Source organism: Aspergillus pseudonomiae (genome assembly GCF_009193645.1).
Source record: "Aspergillus pseudonomiae strain CBS 119388 unplaced genomic scaffold BDV37scaffold_16, whole genome shotgun sequence".
NCBI classification, from domain to species: Eukaryota; Fungi; Ascomycota; class Eurotiomycetes; order Eurotiales; family Aspergillaceae; genus Aspergillus; species Aspergillus pseudonomiae.
The window spans coordinates 231,265-253,043 of record NW_022476008.1 but is presented as its reverse complement, the minus strand read 5'-3'; the positions used below and the strand labels follow the sequence as shown (position 1 = coordinate 253,043).

The following is a 21,779-nucleotide window of genomic DNA, read 5'->3' as shown; positions in this document are numbered from 1 at the left end:
TCAAGAAGCGCCAAGCTCTTGACTTCGACCGTGTGTGTGAAATCGTGGACCTGAGGGAATTCGTCGCAGCACCTGGTATATGAGAGTTTCCGCGTATGCACGGATGTTCCACTTTTGATCGCCTTTCGGTGTTTTTCACGTTAGGAATAGTCTGAAAATAGCAATCCGGACCCTAACTCCTGGCCGTAATCTGCGTGGGTTACCCATGCTAAAAGAAAGCCTATTGCAGGTATGAATCCAGTCAAAAGAGTTAAGAGCCCAGAAACATGTCTGTAGCACTTTTCCCCTGTGCAGGTCGTCACTATTGGACCCACTTTTCTATACGCGTATTCGGGTGCAAACTCACCCGGACACAGTTGACTGGAGACGTAGATCATAGTGGATTTTTGGGTATGTGTTTAGATTGATGATTCAGCCTTAAATATAGCACCACTAGTCTCACATATATGAGAAAGAGAAGCGCGGATATGGAGGACACCAAGACTAATGTCGTTCAAGGTAGTGGACCTAGTTCATTGAACCCTCCCAAGACATTTCCCAAGAAGCATTGACTACCTTTAATGTTACATTCCGCGCATGCACGGACCATACAATATCTACTTTTATTGCCACTTATAGAGATCCCTGGATCTAATCAACAGTGAACGACCCATAGACCGGACATAATATAGCGCATTGGAAGGAGCAATGACAAGTTGCAGAATCAGACCAAAGCCGACAAAGAACGCTGGCGTGAAATACTCTGCGGTCCAAGTATGAAAGGTATCCGTTTTATCCATGAAAATAATGCCCAGCTGTTTTATAAACGAGTTGCGCTTGCTTTTGATTTTATGCAACAAAACTACGGTGATACATTCCTGAGCATTACAGAAAAGGCGGGGAGAGTTTGCTAGAACATAACTGGAATTCAAAGTGTAATTGAGTACTCAATAAATGGCTGATGCTGGCGGCATTTGTAAGTTGAGTAACCTATACAGAGAGTATTCTTTCTGTCATGTAGAGGAGCATATGTGCTTATGTTATGTGCTACTTAGAAGGTGACAGTATAAGATGAAGTGGTGAAGACAGCGTTTTGTCCAGTGAAGGGTTCAGTGCCGGCACCAATGCTCAGGTAGTACTGGGAGGCAGGGAAGTTCTGCTTCTCAGTGAGGTAGGTGAAGAACTCAGCCAGATTACCGGAGTAGTCTTGGATCTCCGTGGGAGCAACGAAGCTGAAAACAGTGGTCGCGGCGTTTGTTCCCTTGTAGAGCTTCCAGGTTTTACCGCCAACAGTGGGGTTATCGATCGGGGAGCCAGTGGCAGAGATGGGACCGGCACCACCAAGGGCAGCAGTCCAGATCATGATTTCGTACTCAGCTTTGCCGCCAGCAGTGGAGGATGTGAAGATGTCGTAAGCCACGTCACCGACGATGTTGTCTCCCTTGTAGCTGCCCGAGGCTGTCAGCATATGGTACTCTCAGGCAATGAATCCGTTATTAACCTCCACTTCCAGGTAGATTGGATGTTGGGCAGGTCAGAAACCTTCTTGTTTTCAGGCCGGGCCTCGACGTTGGGGTAACTTTTGACTTTGCCCTGACCGCCGGACCAGCTCCAGGTAGAATGCCAGGCGATGCCGCTGGAGTTGTCCTTGCCTGAGGAGTCAAGTCCAACGCACTGGCTACCAGAGCCACTGTCCTTACCCCACATATTGTTGTAGAGCTTGAAGTTACCGACATTGATCGTATCGTACTGCCCGCAGGAATCTGCACGCTTTGCAGACTTGTGCTGATGTGATGGGGTCCATGCAGCAGAGACAGTAGCAGCAAAAAGAGCCAGAGCAGCAGGAGAGGCCTTCATGGTGTTGGCTTTGGAAAGATGGATTGAAAGATGTCAGGAATCGATAGCGGTCGTGCTGAATTTGATGAATTAATTAATGGTTTGAAGCAACCTGAAGATGTCCCTTTCTTATATCCGAGAGCCATGGTAGATGTTACTGCTTCTCTGCGATGTTGCCATGATCATCGGCCCCTTTCCCATCTTCATCTTGATATGGTGTCTTAGTCTGAAACCTGGTTAGGGTAAATAGGATGAAGTTCACCAGGTTCCGAGCATACTCCGAGTATTGTATACAAGGTACCAACCATTAACCAAGTTGCATTATTCCTATTGCACGGATAAAATCAAGGGGGAACTGGAAGTCGATCATAGCTGTCTTAGGCGTCTCATAGGATGATCGTCGGTCACAACCGGCGGGATGGCAACCTTAAGATTAGATGATCGATTGGAATACCAACATTCTACAGCCCTTTGACATCAACTCCACCTATCATATACATTACGCACAAAGTCCGCCGCTTTACAAAATGGCATTGGAATACATAAAGTCATGATAGTAACTATTGACACGGCGCCCTCATGTAGAACTATTGGTTCATATGCATGGCACACCCATAGCGCCGTACAGGCTTTCGGGTGGATTAAGATCCTTATTCCACTCCACTACGATACGTAAGGGATTCAGCCTATTCATTCCGCTCCTCCATTAGCCTAATCCTCCTAGAACTCCTAGTGGTCTACCAGATGGTCAGTTTGCGGGAGCGAGGGTCTCAGGGTCTTTGGGTGTTAGGGTTAATATAATCCACGGTTTCAGTCCCCCGAAATCGGTAGCCAGTCTTGTCGATCCACAAACCGTCGAAACTTAATCATAGTGGCTTCTTGCACATGGGACGTTGTTCCCGGCTCGGTACACTCGGCACAGGTATTATAGGGCCACTGAGCTATATACTGGATCTCAATTCAGGAATGGACTCCAACTTTTGCCGCGCGTTCACAGTCTCCTTAGAAGCTATGGTTTTGCGGATGGACTCTAACCAGTTGACGTCTGCTGAACTAGACCCAACAAGGATCGAAACCTAATAGCAGTTGATTTCATGGATATGACCTTGGGACGAGTCAGGTTAATTGAAATGGTTACTCGAAGGGGTAAAAGGTATATGTACATTACATTATGTTGTGCATACGTCAACGTCAGTTCAGATGGAATCGTTCGCTTGATGTTTCCCTGAGACTAAGACTTTGGAAGTGGCGCTCTATATTAGGGCCATATATTTACGGGTCAACTTGATTTACAGGATCATGGTGCACGTTTTTACAAGCAGAAGGTTGTCCAAAAATGTCATTTTCAACACAAATCTGTTTATCTCGCTCGTGAAGCATGGGGTGAGTAGGAGATGAAGTGCCTTGTTTACTTTGTAAGTTGTTTCCCGGAATATACTTTATGACTGGTTCCTAACAGAAATATAGTTCGTCTCCATAGGGTTCCACAATATGGTTGGCGCTTTTATCAACAGGGACAATATATTTATCACGGACGAAGGAGCAAAGTTCATTGACTTTGAAGACTCGTGTGTTGGCTCTGCTGAGAATAAAGAGGAATGGGATAAGAAAAAGAGCGATGAAATGCAGAGTCTTATGGAGAAACTATCTGACGATTCTGGAAGGGGACGCCCGTTGACCATCGGTGACGGTGTATACCACACCGCGTTATATCTGTAGTATTAAGGTCGAGAATTATATCGTGCGGCCAATATAAACCGCGTTCTCGTAGATACAGTACCTGAGCTTAGAGGTACCTTCATCAATGACGAGTCAAATACCGAGTTAAGTGCTGGTATATATAATTGAGGCATATCGATTACGAAAAGGCGAGTATTGAAATCATTTTATGTCAGTAATATATCAGGATTATAATGTCACACGGCTCTCCAGTGTCCAGCACTGAACCAAGTCCTAGTAAAGGAAGCCATTCTCATGTCTGCCATATCACTCATCCATCTGCCATTGGTAATCCAGCGCCTCCAATCTTCCCTTCCGATTCCTAGCTGCAAACCACTCTTTCTCGAACCCATTACTGCGGTCCACTCCATCCCACCGATGCCCCGGCCTGAGTCCGTATCGATTCGGCTGGAAAGCTCCTTTGTATAAAGGCTTCCCGGTTGCACTCTTCCCAGGACCCTTGTTGGTCAAGAATTGTGCAGCCGGGTCATTCCACCGCTGTCGGGCCCGTAACTCATCATTCATATCCTCATCATCGACCGTCCGGGCAACAGGCATGGCCCGCGCTTCCTGAAGCTGCTCTCGACGTTTCTCACGTTCTTGCCGCTGGACATCGCCCATCAGTGCCTCCTTCGCTTGTTCCTCCTTCTCCAGCTTCTCCTGCTCCGCCTTCCGCGCCTCCGCCCGCTTCATAGCCACATTAATGATTCGTCCCGACGCATCACGATAAATCGTCTCCTGCGCTTGCCCCCCTGCCGGACTATCCTTGTACAGCGCAGCCTCTGCCTTCTTCCGCCGTTCCTGCGCAGCAACCATCGCAGCCGTCTGCGCCGCAGTCTGTAGACCCGCCCTCGCGCCAGACTCCATCCTCATCCCCCCATCATCCTCATCCTCCCCCTCAACCACAGCAGGCGCATCATCATCCCCCCCTTCATTCCTCCGCGCCGCATTCTCAGCCGCAGCCGACGCGATAATCGCATCCGCAGCGTCCTGCTCGTTCCCGGCACCGCCTAGAGTCTTCCAATTCGACTTTTTCGTACGCCGGAACTCCGCACTCCGGCCAGACGCCACGACGGACGGACCATCCTCGTCATCGTTCATAAAGTTCGCCGCGGAGCTCTTGAGATCGGGCGGGTCGTCATCGGCAATGATCAGGCCTTGCGCGGCGGTGTCGACTTCCTTGGTCTTCTTGCGCTTCTTTTTTGGTCGCTCGGTGGCGGGATCCGCGGTTAGATAGTTCTTCGCGAGGTAATCGGCTAGTGAGGATGAGGGCATTTTGTGACCGTGATTGTGCTGTTTTTGGTGTATGCGAGCTTGGTTAAAAGCTGGTTGGGTGTCGCTGTTATCTGATAATCGGAGGATTGTTTCGCCGGTTTGTAGTTTGCGGTTTTTAAAGGGAAGGCGGTCAGCCTGGCTCTGCGCTAGTAGGGGCCTGTACTAGTAATCTATCCCTCTTGTATCCCCATTAACCATAGATAATTTGGGCTTGAAGTTTGGGTACGTGGAGGAAGCGAGCCACAAATAGAGATTAGCCAGCTTAAAGCAAACTTCAATGTCTGGCCATTGCGACATGCTGATCCTACGAAAGATTCAACCTCCAATGAACTATCTCGGAAAATGTTCAAAACTTCTGCCAGATCAATTACTGCGACTGCCTACTTTATTGTCCCATGACTGGCAATCGATAAGTTCAATGCGATAAAACTTGTCATTTATGTACAGAGGTTTTTAGTATAAGCAATTATGAATTACACATGAATGTCGTCGATGAAGCGCTGGAGATATATTCCAACTTTACGAAGAACTACCGTCGGACTCTTCAGGAATCGTCGCAAACTTGTTAAGTACCTGCTTCAAGATAGGCCGTCGGATAGGTTTACTACCTCCATTAGCAGCTGGACGGTATACTACCGGGTATGCACTCACCTAATGAACATGTCCATCCCAGAATCCATGCAATCTTTGATATTGCTATCCTCCGAAAAGGCGCTCAGAGCGACAATCGGCGCAGAGTATCCCATCTCGCGGATTAGTCGCGTACTCTGAAGTCCATCGAGGACAGGCATCTGCGTGCGTCAGTTGTTGTATGACAAAAGATGTAGAAGGAGCTTTACCTGAATGTCCATGAAGATGAGGTCGAATACCTTGCCCTCTTCCATGTTAGCCTTGACGGTGTCGTATGCCTCTTGCCCATCCTTGACTACCGTCACATCGTAGACTGCCTCGAGGGCAAGCATCCTGACAGGGTTAGCTGTTGAAAGGGTACAACCATGGACATGCTGAACGTACCGAAGGGCCACTTCCTGATTGATCTTATTATCCTCGGCCATTAGCACGCGGATCTTCTTAGAACCAGTGTCGGAGGAGTTCTTGTTGGACTCCGGACCATTTGATGGAGACGAAGAGGCAGAGGGAACAGTAGGAGCGAAGAATGGCTGGCTTAACCCAACCAGACGTGGTTGGACATCGGGCTTACTGCTGAGCGTTTCTTTACTGCCCACAGTGCTGTGGTTCGATGAGGTCTGAGCGATATTGGAAAACTCTTCCAGTGAAAGCGACATGACGCTCGGGGTTCTTGAGCCGTCAACGCTGGAGCTTCGCGTGCTAGCTGCTGCCTCCTTCACGAACTTCAACGGTATCTTCAGGGTAAACAGCGCCCCGTTGCCTTCTTCACTATCCAACAGAATTATGCCTCCCATAAGTCGAGATAGTTGCGCACAGATACTCAAACCAAGACCAGTTCCTCCATATTTCCGGTTCAGCCCTAGGTCTCCCTGTACGAAGGGATCAAAGACACGTCTCTGCATGTTGGCTGGAATGCCCGGTCCGTTATCCTCGACCTCAAACTGGAATATCAGTGTCCGCAAGTCGGACGGCACAGGCACCCGTGTATCCACTGGGCTGTGTAGAAGATCGGTACCGTTCACCGGCATTACGCTCAACGGCGAGGAGGTACCCGACCGTAATTGCGAGCTCGGCTTTGAGTCTTGCACCAATGTCACGGAGCTATCGAGACTCGGGACTTCCTCCACACACCGGATGCGAACCTCGACCTTGCCATTCTCGGGGGTGAACTTGAGACTATTCCCAACCAAGTTGATCAGCACCTGCAGGATCCGATGTTGATCGCCCCAGAGCACCATGTCCTTGAGTCTGCCTGTCTGCGGTGGACCAACAGCGGGGTGCACCCGTTCAACTCTTTGCTCCTGGCACATGGTACCCCGAGACTGACTATCTCCAGGGCCGACGTAGTCGACACTGAAATTAATACGCTTCTCATGAACCTGACTCTGGAATATGATTGATAGTTGAGAACGAATGTCGGAGAGTCTAAATTCCTTTTCCTCTAGGTGAATAGCCTGCTCGATCTGATTCCTGCTGAATGTCAACAGGTCATTTAGCAGATGCAACAGGAGATCGCCCGATTTGTAGACTACTTGAAGCGACTTCTTAATCCGGTGGAGATCTTCCTCCCCCATGCATACCGCGCACATGCCCAAAATGCCATTGAGCGGGGTCTTGAGCTCGTGCGAAATGTTGGCAATGAACAAGGTCTTGCTCTCGTTGGCCGCCTCTGCCGCCAATTTGGCCTTCTGGAGCTCCTTTGTCCGCTCAACCACGCGTTCTTCCAGACGGTTGTATTGGATTGTCAGCTCGTCTGACATCTCATTGAACGTGCTGGTTAGCTCTGTAAGCTCATCTGTCACACAGGATCTCCGTTCCTTCACCCGCGAAGGTATCCGGAAGGAGGACCGGGGATCCAGTCGATCGCTGAAGCTGTGAGAGCTGTTAAATCGCTCCAACGGCCGTCGGAGGCGTTTGACCCAAGACGCAGGCGCGGCCTTTTCATCCACATGTTCTTCAATGGTCTGTACCGTGTCTCCATGCCCCTCGCCCTCATGCTCCATGTAGCCTGGAGATGATGTTGGCGGCACCTCTGGCTCGATCGATTTCTGCGCGGCCTCGCGCATCCTGCGAATAGGAGCAACAGCCCAGTGCGCCAGCAGAGGCACAACCAAGATAATGAACCCCGCGGTTCCGAATACACAAGCAAGAATTATCTTCCGTAATCGAACCACGGCCGTGAAGGCTTCGGAGTGCGTTTCTTCCACCAGAAGAATCCATTCAACTAGTGAAGTTTTGGGCCGGACCGCGCCCACCGCGACGTTGTACCCTTGTTCATTTTTGGTCGAGAGTTTGCCGACGGATTTATTCTCGCTCTCCTCGGATTCGGCCATTAACTTCAGCGCCATGGGGTACTTGGAAAGCTCGAAGGAGGTACCGGCGGAGACGCCACGGTGACGGCTGTCTTGGGACGGCAGCGGAGTGGGCTCGAAGATGTAGTGAACCTGTGCGTCGGCGATCGCCGGCCGATCAGGGGACGAGGTGGCGGTTGCAGACTCCGCAGCGAAGCGGTTCTCCGGTCTCGAGGGCCCGAGTAGCAGGACTTGCCCGGTGTTGCCCAGTCCGTCGCGAGAGCTGACCACACTTTGCACGTTCGCCGCACTGGCGACAACCCTATAGTCCGTTAGCATGGATGCCCTGCCTCTCGTTGCCCGTCGCCCGATACAAGACCACCTACGTCATGAAACCAAGGATATCCGTATTTGATGTATTATTCACGATGGGCAGTGTCAGGGAAACAAGAGAAAAGGAGCTGTTGATTGCTATGGGTCCCAGCAGCAGCGCAGAAGTTAATCCCAGAGTGTACTCCGGAAAGGCATGCACCGTGGTGGAACTATCGCCCTTCGAGGACTGTGTATATGTCAAGTTCGGATAGAGGGTCGAAGGGTATCCAAGTCCTTCATGTCCCAGCAGTACGGAGCTGCCATTTGGGTAGGTGTAGGGAAGCGTGATCTCTGGTATGGAATCACTGGTGACGCTCAACAATCGGTCGCGACCGCCTTGTCCGTTCTTCGAGTAGAGAATCGCCTGGTATGTGCTTAGGTATCCCCGGCTTCCGAGTGCCGATTGTATGTCGGTGATGGAATTCGCCCAGTTGGCGTCCGATGTATTCCCGGCATAGTAACGTCGTAGAGCTGATTGTACCAGGAGCCGCGTGGAGATGGTTTTGCAGGTCACTTCGAGGAGCTCCAGGCTCGAGGCGATCTGGCTCGCCTTGATGGTCGCGACCAGCTCAAGCCCTTGCGATCTATTCGGAGGTCAGTGACCATGAGCGCACGTGCAAGACTTCCCACCTACTCGACATCGACTACGAAACTATACGTGGTGGTCCACTAGTGCGTCTGGTCAGTTTGTCGATCTCCCTTGCCCATTTGCACGGTACAAACTTACTGTCGCCACGGCGAGGATGACAATCCCCACCAGGGCTGTCAGGAGGACCAGCAGCCCTAGCTGCACAGCGATGGGGATGCGCATCCGGGCACGGCAATGTTCGCAATGGTCAGTCCATAAAGGAGATCGTGCCCTGAGGTGTCCTATTATGGCGATCGAGGATCTGGAGAAGAGAGGAGCACTAGGCTAGTAGGAGTGAGATGCATGTCTTATTTGATTCATTAACCGTTCGCGGTTGGGAACAGCCCAGAATATTCTGCACTAACCACGTTGGAAGCGCAAGGTTGCTGCCATCCCGATTAATTCCTTGGATTCAGCCCGAGCCAGGGTCTGACTTAGACTGCGCTGATTTGCTGAGAGCCCGCCACATCGAGGAGCTAATGAGGGTCTAGACTACCTAGTACTCGGCCAGGTCCCGCGCATGACACGCATGATTGGCATGCGGCCGGTGGGGATCCGCGGATACTTCGTTGGCACGCTGTAGAACATGTCAACCGAGCTCGAGAAAAACAGGTTTTGATTTCTCTTACGAGGTACAACTTGGCGATTTATGGAACGATGACCGGGGTTTATTTTTCCGATTTGTTCTTTTCTTTTTATCTATTTTTTTATGGATTTTTTCATCGCACGCCGGAACCTCAATATTCCTATTCAATTAGCCCTATGTCGACGATGTTTAGCTCAAGGTTGTCTCATAGAATGTCTAAATTACCTCAAAGATTACTCCGGATTGGATTAGTTTTCATGTTCCTTTCATAAGCTATAGACAGAATGGTCCTATCCGAAGACGCACATAGCTAACAGTGATATTTGACAGACGGCTGGCAACCCCAGAGTAACGGCGAATTGTGCCCACAGGATAACCTTGTTAGACATAAGTGATGTACAATTCATAGTGTCGTCCAGATGATCTCGTTCTATTGGTACGATCTAATGGGTTAGTGTGATTTCCAGATTCATCGTCATGCCATACCCCGGTCTACACTAGTATGAAATTCTTGGACAAGCTTAATGTGCGAAATACATTTCAGCGACCCTATCGTTCTTGCTTTCATGCATTATTGAATTGACATGAGAGTCTTGCACTAACACGACTTCTAGTCTACTTTTACTAGCCCTGGTTTGAGCCACCGTTATTGATTTTAAAATGAACTAGCCCCTCTATGAAAGGACAAGCACGGCCAGTATCGCCGATGTTTGGTATTTCATATTTTCTTTATAGAAAATCAATCCGTTCCCCGGAATTCCTGAATGGCTTTCATAAGGGCAATTTATCGCATAGTGTAAGATGCGCGAGAAGTAAATTACGCGGCATAATTTCCAACGTAAATCGACAAAGTATTTACTTCCGCCTAGATTTACTTACGTTTTACGGACCAAGTAAGCTGACAAGATATGAAGACGAGTGACCCACTCGTAGTATTTTGTTCTAGGCTATCGACAGCCTCCACAGCGTTGGCTACCTGGTTAACTATATATGATACAAGGTCGATGTAATGGCAGACAATCTAGATCGTCCCATGGTGACCTATGGGCCTACTATGAAGGTATCGTTCTGAATCCATGATGTCCCCTCTGCCATGCCAGATTACACTAAAGTAATGTACTCATTCGCCACGGCAAGCAAGGGGTGACTGGTCAAAGCTCACATTCCCTCGGCCGCGCCAGGCCAGGACCAAGACAAATGATCCTTGGTCGAACAGCGATGCTCTACACTTGCACAAAAGTCATTCTTGTACTGGTTACTTGGGTATCTCAAAGGAGGGGGGAAACACAGCAAAAACAAAGGTAAGGTTCCACCTGGACAGCATCAGCGCCATGCCTCCCTTTACGAGATATCCTGCCGAGCGCCGTACCTCGTATAAAGTTATTTTTTGTTGCACAAAGAGGGTCCATGCGGGCGAGCTTGACGGTGATCTCGATGTCGACGACAGTGAGCCAAACCCCCTAAGATGGAGGATATAACACATTATATACAGGACTCCCCAAGGGATGATAGCTTCGCGTCGTGCTTACGAGTATCTTAGCAGGCCATTCTAGTCCACGTGCAGACGTACTGTATGAGGTAAATTCTCTTGGAACCCTACTTTATGAGTATTTGCGCTTCTGACGTTCGGAGGAATCTTGGAAGATGCGGTTATTCTGTTGCAAAAACCAAGCCGGCCGTAACGTCGAGCAGCCGAATCAGCAGAATATCATAGGAGTTGGGCAATTCACCGTCGTCCATAGACTCAACAACAGCATTGTTCGAAAGGCCCCAGTAGATAAGTCAGACATCTACAACACCCGCGCGGTCGAGATCGAAGCTCAAGTCTATCGCCACCTCGGACGACACAAACGCATCGCGCGATGTCTACAATGCAGCGAGAATTATATTGATCTACGATACGAGGCAAAAGGCGACCTAGAGTCATATCTGAGCCATCATTGTGTGAGTGATCGCGTCAAATATCGGATGGCTCGGCAGGCTGTTGAAGCAGTCATCTTCATTCATGGGAAAGGCGTCCTTCACTCCGACCTTTCCGCTCGACAGTTCCTCGTTGATAAACGGTACAACGCTAGGTTATCCGACTTTGGCGGATCATCATTGCAGGGCTCGGATGCTATTATCATGGAGAACGCGACACATTTTCTGCCTAGGGATGAAGATGCGCCCAACACCGTGCAAAGTGATATATTTGCCCTCGGGTCGACTCTTTACGAGATACTGGTCGGTCGCAAACCTTACGAGGGATTGGAAGACGACAAGATCCAACAATTGTATTTGAACAAAACGTTTCCTTCACTAGACGAGATAAGATCTGTGTCATGGCGGACCATCATCCTCAAATGCTGGATGAGCGAGTATAAAGTCGCTTCAGATATTCTGAAAGATGTCACAATCCCCCCTCTGATCTCGCACATCTTCTCCTGGCGCAACTCTCGCACTATACGCCCAAATTGAAGAATTCAACTCTCATTCTTGAGAAAGCTTTCCAATGATGATGGTACCAGTGAAGGCGGGTTATACAAAACGGGGCATATTTATGGGTTCCCTGGGAATGCGATTTGATTAGAGTAGTTTGGACCAAAATGGCGAAGAAAGTCAGACGTACCTGTGCTTAGGGCATTTCCCTTTGACTCTATTAGACCCACTGTGCCGCACTTCATACTTGGGACAAGCATTCCTGGGACCGGTGGCTGGCTTTTCAGGGCAATCCGGACCAGGGATCAACTCGGCCTTGTTACAGTCTGAGTTTCTGCAGCCCTGGCTATGTATCGTGATAGCTTGGTAATCCACACACATCTCTTCGTTCAGCATGAAAGTCAGAATAGAACTTTCCAAGGCTTTCAACAAGATTCGATCGTAGCTGCGACTAGGTTGAATCCTGAGTTACCAACACGGTGGTCGAGGGCCGTCTTTAATTATCTCAAGTACTATGTCAGAGCTCCTGCGCTCGGACACGGCATTGTTACACGTACCAAACTCATCATACCTATAGGGAAGACGCTTTCTAGGGTCTAGATCATTCAACCCTAGGACCGTCTCACAGTCTGATTCTTGGTAGGAGCTGACCGCCCTATACGGCTAGTTTTAACGATGAAGTGTTGTTCATTTAGGTTTCTTGTAGTCCCATTCGTTCACCTCCTGATGGCGCAACCAGAAAGAGAGCCAGTAGCGCAACGGCCTGCCGTCTCTATATTTGAAAACAAAGGGTATATGCATTAAACGTTCGACTACGATTGACCGCCTCTCTTATACACTCCCATTGGCAGTGTTCTTATCTAAGTTGCCGAGGTAAATATGAATCCATCCTTTTTGAGAGAGTGATTTGATACAACGACGGTCGCGTGATAGGGCGGGACTCTGGATCTCCCTCCCTACACTTCCTATGCAGTGACTTCGGCCACATCTACATAGCATTAGCTTTATTATTGCGTAGGTATACTGTTTTCTCTTGCAGTGCGGTTTATATATTGTCCGAGGGAGGCACAGTACCGCCGGAAATCTCCCAGATTTTAAAAAACCAATACTAACGCTCGCCTAGTGCCACCAGGACGAAGTGTAGATAATTGTGAGAACACACTTGGTATGTCTCTTACTCTGTGAGCTTAATCAATAGATACATAGTCTGATGAACAAAGTCATGAATTGCAATTTCTTTTCCTATGCATCCGCTCAGCTTCTTATATCGAAACGTCTATTTACGAAGCACGCGTTGCAACTCAACGTAGCTTAGCCACAACCCTTACGCCCTTCGACCCATCCTTCGGCATAGCAACATGATAATCGTGCTCAAAAGAAACATCCCTCTCATCCGTCTCCCACAACTCCATATCAAACATCCGCACAAGCGCAGCAGTAACAAGACACAGCTCCGCCCTGGCAAGCTCAATCCCCAAACACTTCCTGCCGCCTCTCGAAAAAGCCAACTGGAATTTCCTGCGCTCGCGACCCTCATGCCCCAGCCAGCGCTCGGGACTAAATACGTACGGGTCCGGGAAGACTGATTCAGCGGTATGTGCGCTCAACGTCGTGATACTAACGGGCGTGCCCGGAGGGAGGGTATAGGATATACGCGTGGGGCCTGGTGTGGTCACATACGCGGATGGGGTATAGGTGATGGGCTTGGGCTGGATACGGGCTGCGCGAGCGGTCACGCCGAAAGAGAGTCGATTGCCTTCTTCGATGATGGCGGAGAGGTACGGGAGCTGCTCTAGTTGCGCCCAGGTTGAGGCTTTCGGTAGGGTGTCTAGTTCTTTGCGGAGTGTTGCGAGGAGAGAAGGGTTGGCGAGGAGATGGTAGAAGATGATATTGAGTGTTTGGGCGGGGGACTCTGTTCCTGCGAGGGTCAGTAGTGCGCCTTCTTGTTCCAGGCGCAGGAGGGCTTTTTCGGATGCGGGGAGGTTGGGGTTGTCGAGCACGGATTCGTAAACGGATTCTTTGCCTCCTGGATTCATTGACTTTTTCCCGTCTAAAGTGCTGGATGCTTTTGCCCTCATGATTGTGGTCAATTCCGCACGGACTCTCTGGCATTGTTGCTAGTGGTGTACATTGCCTGTGGTTGATGGTGGAGGACTTACATCAAAGAGTTCGTGCATGTCAATGAGTCCAGGAGGCATGACAGGCCTGGTTATGCGTTGTGGCAGTGCTTCCAGAATGTCCGGGATCCGTGGAAAGTGCTTGTTCATGTTGATTCCCTTGAGCAACCCATGACTGTTGCGGCGGAGCCTGGCCGCCGCCTGTTCATCCGAGAGTACGTCGGTTTGGTGGGCAAATAAAAAGTTGGCGACAACACTACACTTCGTAATGAGTAAACTTGACTAGCATGTTTAGTTCACCGAGGTTCATACTCATTGGCAAATCCATAGAACGCGTCCGATAGATTGATGGGAGTTCCCGTCGCCGCATGTTTGTCGATCAAATCGCACAACTGGTTCACCTTTGCGGTGATCACGCCTTCGAGTGAGAGAACGTTGCGCTTACTGAAGAAGGGAGTGAGCGCTTCCCGACGGATCTTATGAAGGTAGTAATTGGCAGTGGTCCCGATGCCGCCGGGAACACGTAAGGTGCGCAGCTGGTAGTCATACTTGTCGAGGCGAGTCATCGACGGGGCGTAGATCGCGTCGAGGAAACCAACATCGTTGATGTGCACCTCATCCGGGGTTACCCGGATGATGGGCCCTGAGCATCTAATCAGTACTACAGTGTAGCGAACTGGAAAGAAGAACCATACCGTATTGCTTGTGAAGCTCTTGAATTTTAAATACGTACTGCCCTGGTTGGACGACATCATAGTAGAATTCGTACCACCAGGTGAGTGCCGCCAGTCGGGGGCCTGGAATGTGGGATAAGGAATGGAAATAAAGACGACGGATGGCTTCGATGGCGGTCCATAGCGCCAGAAGGAGGAAGCTTGTCTCGACCGCCTGAAGCAGAGCCATGCTGTTGCACTGTGCAAGGCGATAAATCGAATAGGAACTGAATAAATGCCGTTTTAAGGGAACTTGTTACACTATGAGTGCTACGAAGCTCGATGCCAAGAGAGCCAAACAAAGAGAAGCATCTAAGCCTAAACTAGTAGACCCTGGCTAGTCTCTACAATCAAATATCAGTCCTAACACTGGTAAATCACCTCATCTGTCGCTGCGGGGCCAACCCGGGGCAGTTACTGGATGCAACATGGTAAGCCCTAATGCAAGGCTGTACAGTGGCGCGAGTGGCCCGGAAGGAAACCAAAACACCTACCACACCGCAGGCAATTCTGTCATCTAGTGCGCCTCTAGTATGTGCATAGATTACGCGCCATCTTGCTGCCTCAGGGATGAAATTACTGATCGCTTGGGAAGGATGAATGCTTCCTCATGCTGAACTCTGCTATACCAATATCCCTCGTGACCAGTAGGAGAGACACGTTTCGCTTTTAATACTTCAACGATGAGAATAATAGCTGGTTGCCTCCTACAGATAAAGATGGCACGGATGTACGCTACACCGCTGGCGGTGATAATCATTAGCACGGTCTTTTATATACTAGGGACAATCATAATCTTTCTGCTATTTTATACGCGGATGAAAGTTTCATTTTCTATGCTCCCGGTGGGTAGCGAGTTGACATTCTCAACACTGCTATGTGTGATATTTTTCAATTAAATATCCTAGGCTGTGTCGCTGAAGCTTGACCAGATATTCGAATTAATTCTAGCAGCTACAGTGAGATGGAGAGGTTGACGCAATCCTTAGGGGTTATCCTCCCTCCCCAAACTGTCCCCGACCCCAACGATTTCCTGTTCTCCACATCACCACGTCAGATCAGACCTCAATAGGTATGGTCATTCATGCTCCGGTGGTGACTTTTGACCGTCGCTATAGATGTTAATGACAACCTTATGAACAATATTTCGCTCACATCGCTGCTATCCTCGCCGTCAGCTTCATCAAGCTTCCAGACTCCTAAGAGCGTTTGGCTATCTCCCGCAACAGCGGGCCGAAAGTAACAACTCAGAGCCCAAAATATCCAGAATATGCAACACAGCACGAAACAGGAAGATTGGAAGCATTATAGCTAATGACTGTAACTCGCCGGGTGGATAACACGGCACTTCCTCACTTCCAAGCATGATACCAACATTACCATTTATGACGTCCTGTATAGTCATGCTGGAAGTTGGCATGTGAGTTGGGGTACGCAGGCATCACAAGAAGCCATCTTCCATGACTGCTTATCTCCGAGATACCAGTACCACCCTCCATAGGATACCCTAGTGCAAGAAAGAGCCAAACCTACCGCTAAGTTTCGCGGATCGTGGATTCTGGAGAGAAGCTCTCATCGCCGGGCTCTGGATTTTATCCGGAGTTTTCCTACGCGAACATGCACAGAATCCTTGAACCTGGCGAGGGCATGTCAGGTCTCAGGAGTATAGTGAGATAACACGCCCCCGTGATATAGTAGCTTTTCGCTTGAAAGGTCTCACACACGAGAACACCAACTGGGTACAATTCCAATGGTATAGTGAGCTCTACAGTTCCAGCGATTCCGAGGGCGAAGGCATCGTCAATCAGCGTGAGATAAATCGTGTCGGCTCACGGAATCGTTGCGACTCCGTAGGAATCGGCCGCAGCGCAGAATTGGAGGAATGGTTTCAATAATGCGTGGAGTAGTGGTGGAAAAGGCTTGGCAGCAGTCCATGGAAAAGGGTTGTAGTTGGACTGAGCCGATTGACGATACCTTCACCGGTCTTGGCGGCAATGTGGTGAGGCTACAAGTGAACGTAGACGGAAGCTGATATCCTCTATACTGGAACGATGCGGCTTGGATTGCGTTGTTGTGCGCGTAGTATCAGAGTTGGCATTGGGGCTGAGTCGGTTCAACTCAATATAGGGATCCTCTAATGGCCTTCCTGCGGATTGCTTCGCAATGTAGATCAATTTGTTCAAGACTCCGTATTCGATCTTCAGCTTGATACTGTACACGGTAGCCTTCAGCGTGGTCTGGTAGATGTAGTAGTTTGCGCATTCTACTGCGATCAGAGCAATGTCCATCAGGATGCAGACCATGTTCATCATAAATAACTGTAAGATGATGTTACGGTTGTCTCGGTTGGGGTTCAGTTTCAGCATGCGCGTAGTTTCCCATATGTAGATACCCGAGATGATCAGTTCCTGGGCGCAGAATCCCGCGACTTGGACTCTCTCCATGATATTATACGCATGCAGGTATTTGTACGACTGCATGTAATTGGCAGCGTATGTCAAAACGGTGGTCGGTATATGCAGGAGAAAGACGTTGGCAATGATCATGCCGCAGACAAAATTCAACACCCGTGTGTTTTGAACAACCAAGTGTAGTCTTGAGTAAAGTACGAATGACTGCCCGGTCACCATGGTCCACCACCCAACCGTGACAAGTGTCAACGAGACCCAGATTGCTGACGTCAGATCAAAGAATTTCATGAAAAAGCCGATCGAGTAGGGGAGGATCCCCGCGGTCGAAATCAGCAAACTCCAAAAGTAAATCCCTTTATACTGCTTGAAGATCGAGAAGATGAGAACCAGTAACTCAATGGAATTATACCAGGCGATCACCACGAAGGTGGTGATCGTGATGCGAAGGCCATCGCTGTTACCCGTGTAACTACCCGTAACCCAATTCGACGGGCTGGACGAGCTGTCGGTCGACATAATTATTAGCGATTCAGTCAGGGAGAGGGTGTGTCAGTAGCAGTGAACTGTGGAATGTCCATAGTCTGGACGATGAGTATAGGGGTGGCCAGATCACGGCTTGCCAACACAGCACAAAAAGGAAAGGGAAAAAGGTGCTTGTGAGTTGGAACCGGAGAAATTTTGCGGGGACATTTGCAGATGGCTGCCCTCTTGGGTCTAGTGTCTTTTTACGCGATTAGATTCATTCCTCGCTGTTCGTATTAGACTAACCTTTTAGTTCGCCCGCATCTCGAGTAGGTTGCAGAGTCAGCTTGACAGTCGCATACTCTTTTGTCTCAATATACTATAGGAGCAAGTCCATGCAGAAGACCAGCAGTGGCTTTGACAAAAAAGCAAAAAACTACCCAACACCCCCCAATTAAGCTTACTTCTCCTCCAATCAAGCTAGAGCAAGACCCAAGCTCAAGATAGAGTCCAGAAAGTAAGGGTTTCGTTTTGCTAGTCCGAGTCTGGTTAGACTGTATGCTCTCACCCAATAGTATACCCTTAAATGCTTAATCATAAGCTTCCAGGGTCGCCATCCATAAACTCTCTGCATAAATGTTGATGTGTCAACCTCATCGTACAAGCCACTGTACTATCACAGTCATGTCATGGCCTATTCATTTGACTTCTTAATTGTGATTCAGGCTTTCAGCTACGACAGACAATTATCAATAGTTCATAGTGGTGTTCCAGAAAGTGCAGTCTGTTTTGACCAGGCCTTTTGTGACCTTCCAAGTTCTCTCTGATCTACATCTCTCTTATGAGATCTAGATTTGCGCTCAATATCAGAGATTTGGATGTGACATGGAACGCTTGGCTGACTACGATTATTATCGCGATTATGACGGCAGACAGACCGGTTCAATGTGGGATTCTTGTTCTCGAAAATCATGATCTACAATGGGTCTTTTACAGCGGGACCAAAAACGGCTAGACGGCTTGAGCAGGAGCCTCCTTTGAATGAACGGACTATTGTTCTTCATCGGAAACGATACAATGACTATTCTTAGCTGCACGCTTTGGTCAAAAGCGCCGCATGAATCAAAGGGCATTAGCCAGTCGATGATGAAAGATTTCCAAAGGTTACTGGCTGGGCCATTGATGACTGACTACAATGCAACTCACGATTTACATCCTGCCTGGTTACTGAGAGAGATACAGTCGATACGTCGGGAGAATGAAAAGCTGTCGATCCTCGTTGTGACCCACTTCGCTCCTTTACTCCAGAGCACATCTGCCCCGCAAAATGATCAGAGCCCTTGGAGGTTTGCGTTCAGCACTGGTACCTTATCAAAGGCTTCCGATGGAGTGAAGGTCTGGGTATTCGGGCATACATACTTCACAATCCAGTTTAAGGATGGCCAGGTAAAAGTTATGAGCAACCAACGGGGGATTATGCTGCCTTCGAGGAATATGAGAATGTGGAGGGTAAATTTGATGGAAGGAAAATTATACATATGTCGTGAGTATATCCATTCTAGGCTTTAGTCTAGGGGTGGTAGTCACAGATCGTCGGTGCTTGTACATGCTGAAACATTGAACAATCGAACAAGGAATGTTTGGAATAAAAATCATGACAGCAAGCGCTCTTTTGTAGTTACATCTTTTGCAGCGTTAAGCCTGTCTACCAGAGATGGCCTTTGGCGCGTTGTTCTCGTACTTCTACTGTATCAATACACCCATCTATGTAAGTGTGCAAGCCTTGGTCGGCTTCTTCCTCATGGATTTGCCAGTCTCGCCTGGTGAAGCTCTTCAGTTCAGCAAAAGAATGCTTTAATCGGAAATAAGTCTAGCGAGAATGAGACAAATATCGGTTTGATCCAATCATTTGAACACTTGACATCATTTAATCAATGTAGTTAAAAGATGTACTGTCCATAGTAAGCATGGCTCAAGGCGAAAGCTAATTTGTAGTCGTCGTCAATGGCCTCACTTTCTCGCTTAGTTGGACCTGATATTATCCAAGGTTACAAGGCCATAGGCCCCGACCTTAAGCGCAAACAAAGAGTTCTCATTATGGGATTGGTCACCTGGTAGAGGTTGAACAGATCATATGGAACACGCGAGGATACGAAGTTCCCCTGAACACCACCTATTTGCTTCCAATATGCACACATCCCGATCACCATGCCCCGAACACGACGCCTTCTTCGAGATGAGGAGATGACGTACTCGATTGCTAAGGAGCAGGAATGTAACATTCTTCATCGGCTAGAACATACGAACAACAAGCCCGGTTCTTTGCCCATATTCAAGAACGACAGGAGTGGATGAAGGCCATCGCTGTTCATCACCTTAACTTAAAGTCATCAACTCTATGTCATGTAGCGGGCCAAGAAGACTGGTCCCATGGTGGTTTCAATGTCGGTATTCCAATCACTGTCGACGGATGCAACAAACGCGTCCTCATGCGCTTTCCCCTCCCATACCGCGTCGGTGAAGCCGTGCAACCCGGAAATAGCGATGAGAAAATCCGATGTGAAGCAGGGTCCTATGCATGGCTTGAGGAGAATTGCGCAGATGTACCAATTCCGCCCCTATATGGCTTTGGCCTTTCTAGCGGTGAAACTGTACGGAAATATACATCACGGTGACTCGTCGCAGCTAACAGTGTCTAGTTTACCAGAGTGGAGAACCTGTCTATCTTGAGTCGATGCGTTCAGCTTCTCCGTCGTAAAATATTATCATTTTTAGGATATCCAACCCCCTCCAGCTTTGTCAGCCATCAAACCGCACATCGCGTCTCTGATGGCATGTTTAATGCTGGTTATCTTTTGGTAGAGTTTATAGAAGAAGCACAAGGAACAATGCTTTCCGACACGTGGGTTCACGGGCAGCATGATATCAAATCGCACAAATTTCTTCCACGGTCTTTCTCGGATACTTTTGAATATCAGTCGCGTTCCCTTGCCCAAGATAGGGTCCTTTTTTATTGATAATGATGGATTCTTACAGTTGGCAAACCGTCCTCTTTCAATTGAAATTCATCAGTTGGAAAATGGAAATATCCCAACAGGTATATCTCGGAATATACTTATCCAACTGCCGACTCCTATATTTTGGATATTCTTGCATATCATGATAGTCGCTTCCGAAACCAGCCTAATGCTATCAACGACCTAGGAGACTGTGAATATCAATTGTCTGCCTTGAGTGCAATGGGAACGATTTTCCCTTGTTTCTTCCAGCGAGATTATCGCCGCGGACCGTCCTGCTTGGTCCTCACAGATCTTCATCAGAGTAACATATTTGTGGATGCCGAATGGAATATAACTTGCCTCGTTGATTTGGAGTGGGCATGCTCCAGGCCAATTGAAATGATCAATCCTCCTTATTGGCTCACAAATAAGGGTGTGGACCAGCTGGACTCTGCAGAATATGATGCGATTCGAACAGAATTCATGGAAATTCTTGCTGCCGAGGAGCTTGCACTCGCGCCTGCTACATCATCAATGGTTGGTAATAGCGGAATCTTGCCACAGTTATCCGATGTTATGAATCAAACTTGGTCGACAAGGGGTTTCTGGCATACTCTTGCCCTTTCTAGCCCTTCTGGGATGTTCAGTATATTCCACAAACAAATACGGCGAACAGTTCAATTTGATTATGCCGTTCTTTTGGGGGAAGAATATAGGCTCCATTGCAGGGCGCAAGCTTTCTGATAAGGGGTACGACGAGAAGCTTCGACAAGCTTTTGAGGACAACTGATTCGGCTTTACATATTTTCATAGAGACCTAGCCCGAGCACCGCCTTCAACAATCTAGGGTCTCAATGATATTCAGCTCGTCATCCACATGCTTGATATAGAGTTGCTCCGTGGTGGCCTTTGGTTATGGTTCGGGTGTGCTGCACGAGCCTGGATCTAGGGCTTCATGAATGAAAGCACCAGGTAGGCATTCACAGGAAAAGGTGTAAAAAGCTGACCATCAGCAGTGAGAGCCATGTTTTGCTCCACAAATATAGAGTAAAAATCGCTCGCTATATCAAGAGTTCCAAAAGGGCTCTCTGCGTCGCAGGTACCGTTCGCGGCTCATTTTATCTGCTGCATCCACGGTCCTACAACTTAGCCTGCTAAGCATATCATACTATAGCGGGGTGTTTAAGTGCAGCATTCTGAGTCTTGGGTAAAGTGAAAATCAAGGTTTAGGGTTTCGAGTCCTTGTTATGGTGCTCCTTCAAATGAGAACAGAAATACTGCGCACTAATCTCAGGACTTGTAGAGTCTGATATGGCATTTTGTCTTGCAGTGAACTCTGCTGT

The 21,779-nt window shown here is 48.6% G+C and overlaps 8 protein-coding genes across 8 annotated transcripts; 2 read left to right on the top strand and 6 right to left on the bottom strand.

Annotated features, from left to right (window-relative positions):
* Positions 1-33: 33 nt before the first annotated feature.
* On the bottom strand, positions 34-463 carry BDV37DRAFT_57843 (uncharacterized protein). The gene has a single exon (XM_032090907.1). It carries the CDS (start codon positions 375-377, stop codon positions 141-143), a length of 237 nt encoding a protein of 78 aa, XP_031943847.1. The 5' UTR covers positions 378-463; the 3' UTR covers positions 34-140.
* Positions 464-1,030: 567 nt separating this feature from the next.
* Positions 1,031-1,836, bottom strand: BDV37DRAFT_269874 (concanavalin A-like lectin/glucanase domain-containing protein; the record flags this gene model as incomplete). The annotated part of the gene is made up of 2 exons (XM_032084449.1): positions 1,031-1,427; positions 1,481-1,836. The coding sequence occupies 2 exons, from the start codon at positions 1,834-1,836 to the stop codon at positions 1,031-1,033; spliced, it is 753 nt and encodes a 250-aa protein (XP_031943846.1).
* A 1,770-nt stretch (positions 1,837-3,606) lies between these two features.
* Positions 3,607-5,068, bottom strand: cwc26 (putative cell cycle control protein (Cwf26)). The gene has a single exon (XM_032089103.1). The coding sequence runs from the start codon at positions 4,807-4,809 to the stop codon at positions 3,802-3,804; it is 1,008 nt and encodes a 335-aa protein (XP_031943845.1). The 5' UTR covers positions 4,810-5,068; the 3' UTR covers positions 3,607-3,801.
* tcsB (putative sensor histidine kinase/response regulator TcsB/Sln1) lies at positions 5,069-8,913 on the bottom strand (the record flags this gene model as incomplete). The annotated part of the gene is made up of 6 exons (XM_032089102.1): positions 5,069-5,413; positions 5,461-5,600; positions 5,649-5,772; positions 5,824-8,052; positions 8,117-8,678; positions 8,826-8,913. The coding sequence occupies 6 exons, from the start codon at positions 8,911-8,913 to the stop codon at positions 5,329-5,331; spliced, it is 3,228 nt and encodes a 1,075-aa protein (XP_031943844.1). The 3' UTR covers positions 5,069-5,328.
* A 1,826-nt stretch (positions 8,914-10,739) lies between these two features.
* Positions 10,740-12,118, top strand: BDV37DRAFT_242695 (kinase-like protein). The gene is made up of 2 exons (XM_032081351.1): positions 10,740-10,762; positions 10,857-12,118. The coding sequence occupies exon 2, from the start codon at positions 10,961-10,963 to the stop codon at positions 11,771-11,773; it is 813 nt and encodes a 270-aa protein (XP_031943843.1). The 5' UTR covers positions 10,740-10,762; positions 10,857-10,960; the 3' UTR covers positions 11,774-12,118.
* A 917-nt stretch (positions 12,119-13,035) lies between these two features.
* BDV37DRAFT_269871 (cytochrome P450) lies at positions 13,036-14,754 on the bottom strand (the record flags this gene model as incomplete). The annotated part of the gene is made up of 5 exons (XM_032084448.1): positions 13,036-13,351; positions 13,415-13,839; positions 13,894-14,107; positions 14,164-14,494; positions 14,547-14,754. The coding sequence occupies 5 exons, from the start codon at positions 14,752-14,754 to the stop codon at positions 13,036-13,038; spliced, it is 1,494 nt and encodes a 497-aa protein (XP_031943842.1).
* Positions 14,755-16,262: 1,508 nt separating this feature from the next.
* Positions 16,263-17,606, bottom strand: BDV37DRAFT_57739 (uncharacterized protein). Its single transcript, XM_032090905.1, has one exon. It carries the CDS (start codon positions 17,489-17,491, stop codon positions 16,541-16,543), a length of 951 nt encoding a protein of 316 aa, XP_031943841.1. The 5' UTR covers positions 17,492-17,606; the 3' UTR covers positions 16,263-16,540.
* Positions 17,607-19,645: 2,039 nt separating this feature from the next.
* BDV37DRAFT_269869 (uncharacterized protein) lies at positions 19,646-21,226 on the top strand (the record flags this gene model as incomplete). The annotated part of the gene is made up of 5 exons (XM_032084447.1): positions 19,646-19,712; positions 19,751-20,088; positions 20,137-20,387; positions 20,535-21,037; positions 21,084-21,226. 5 exons carry the CDS (start codon positions 19,646-19,648, stop codon positions 21,224-21,226), a joined length of 1,302 nt encoding a protein of 433 aa, XP_031943840.1.
* Between the last annotated feature and the right edge of the window lie 553 nt (positions 21,227-21,779).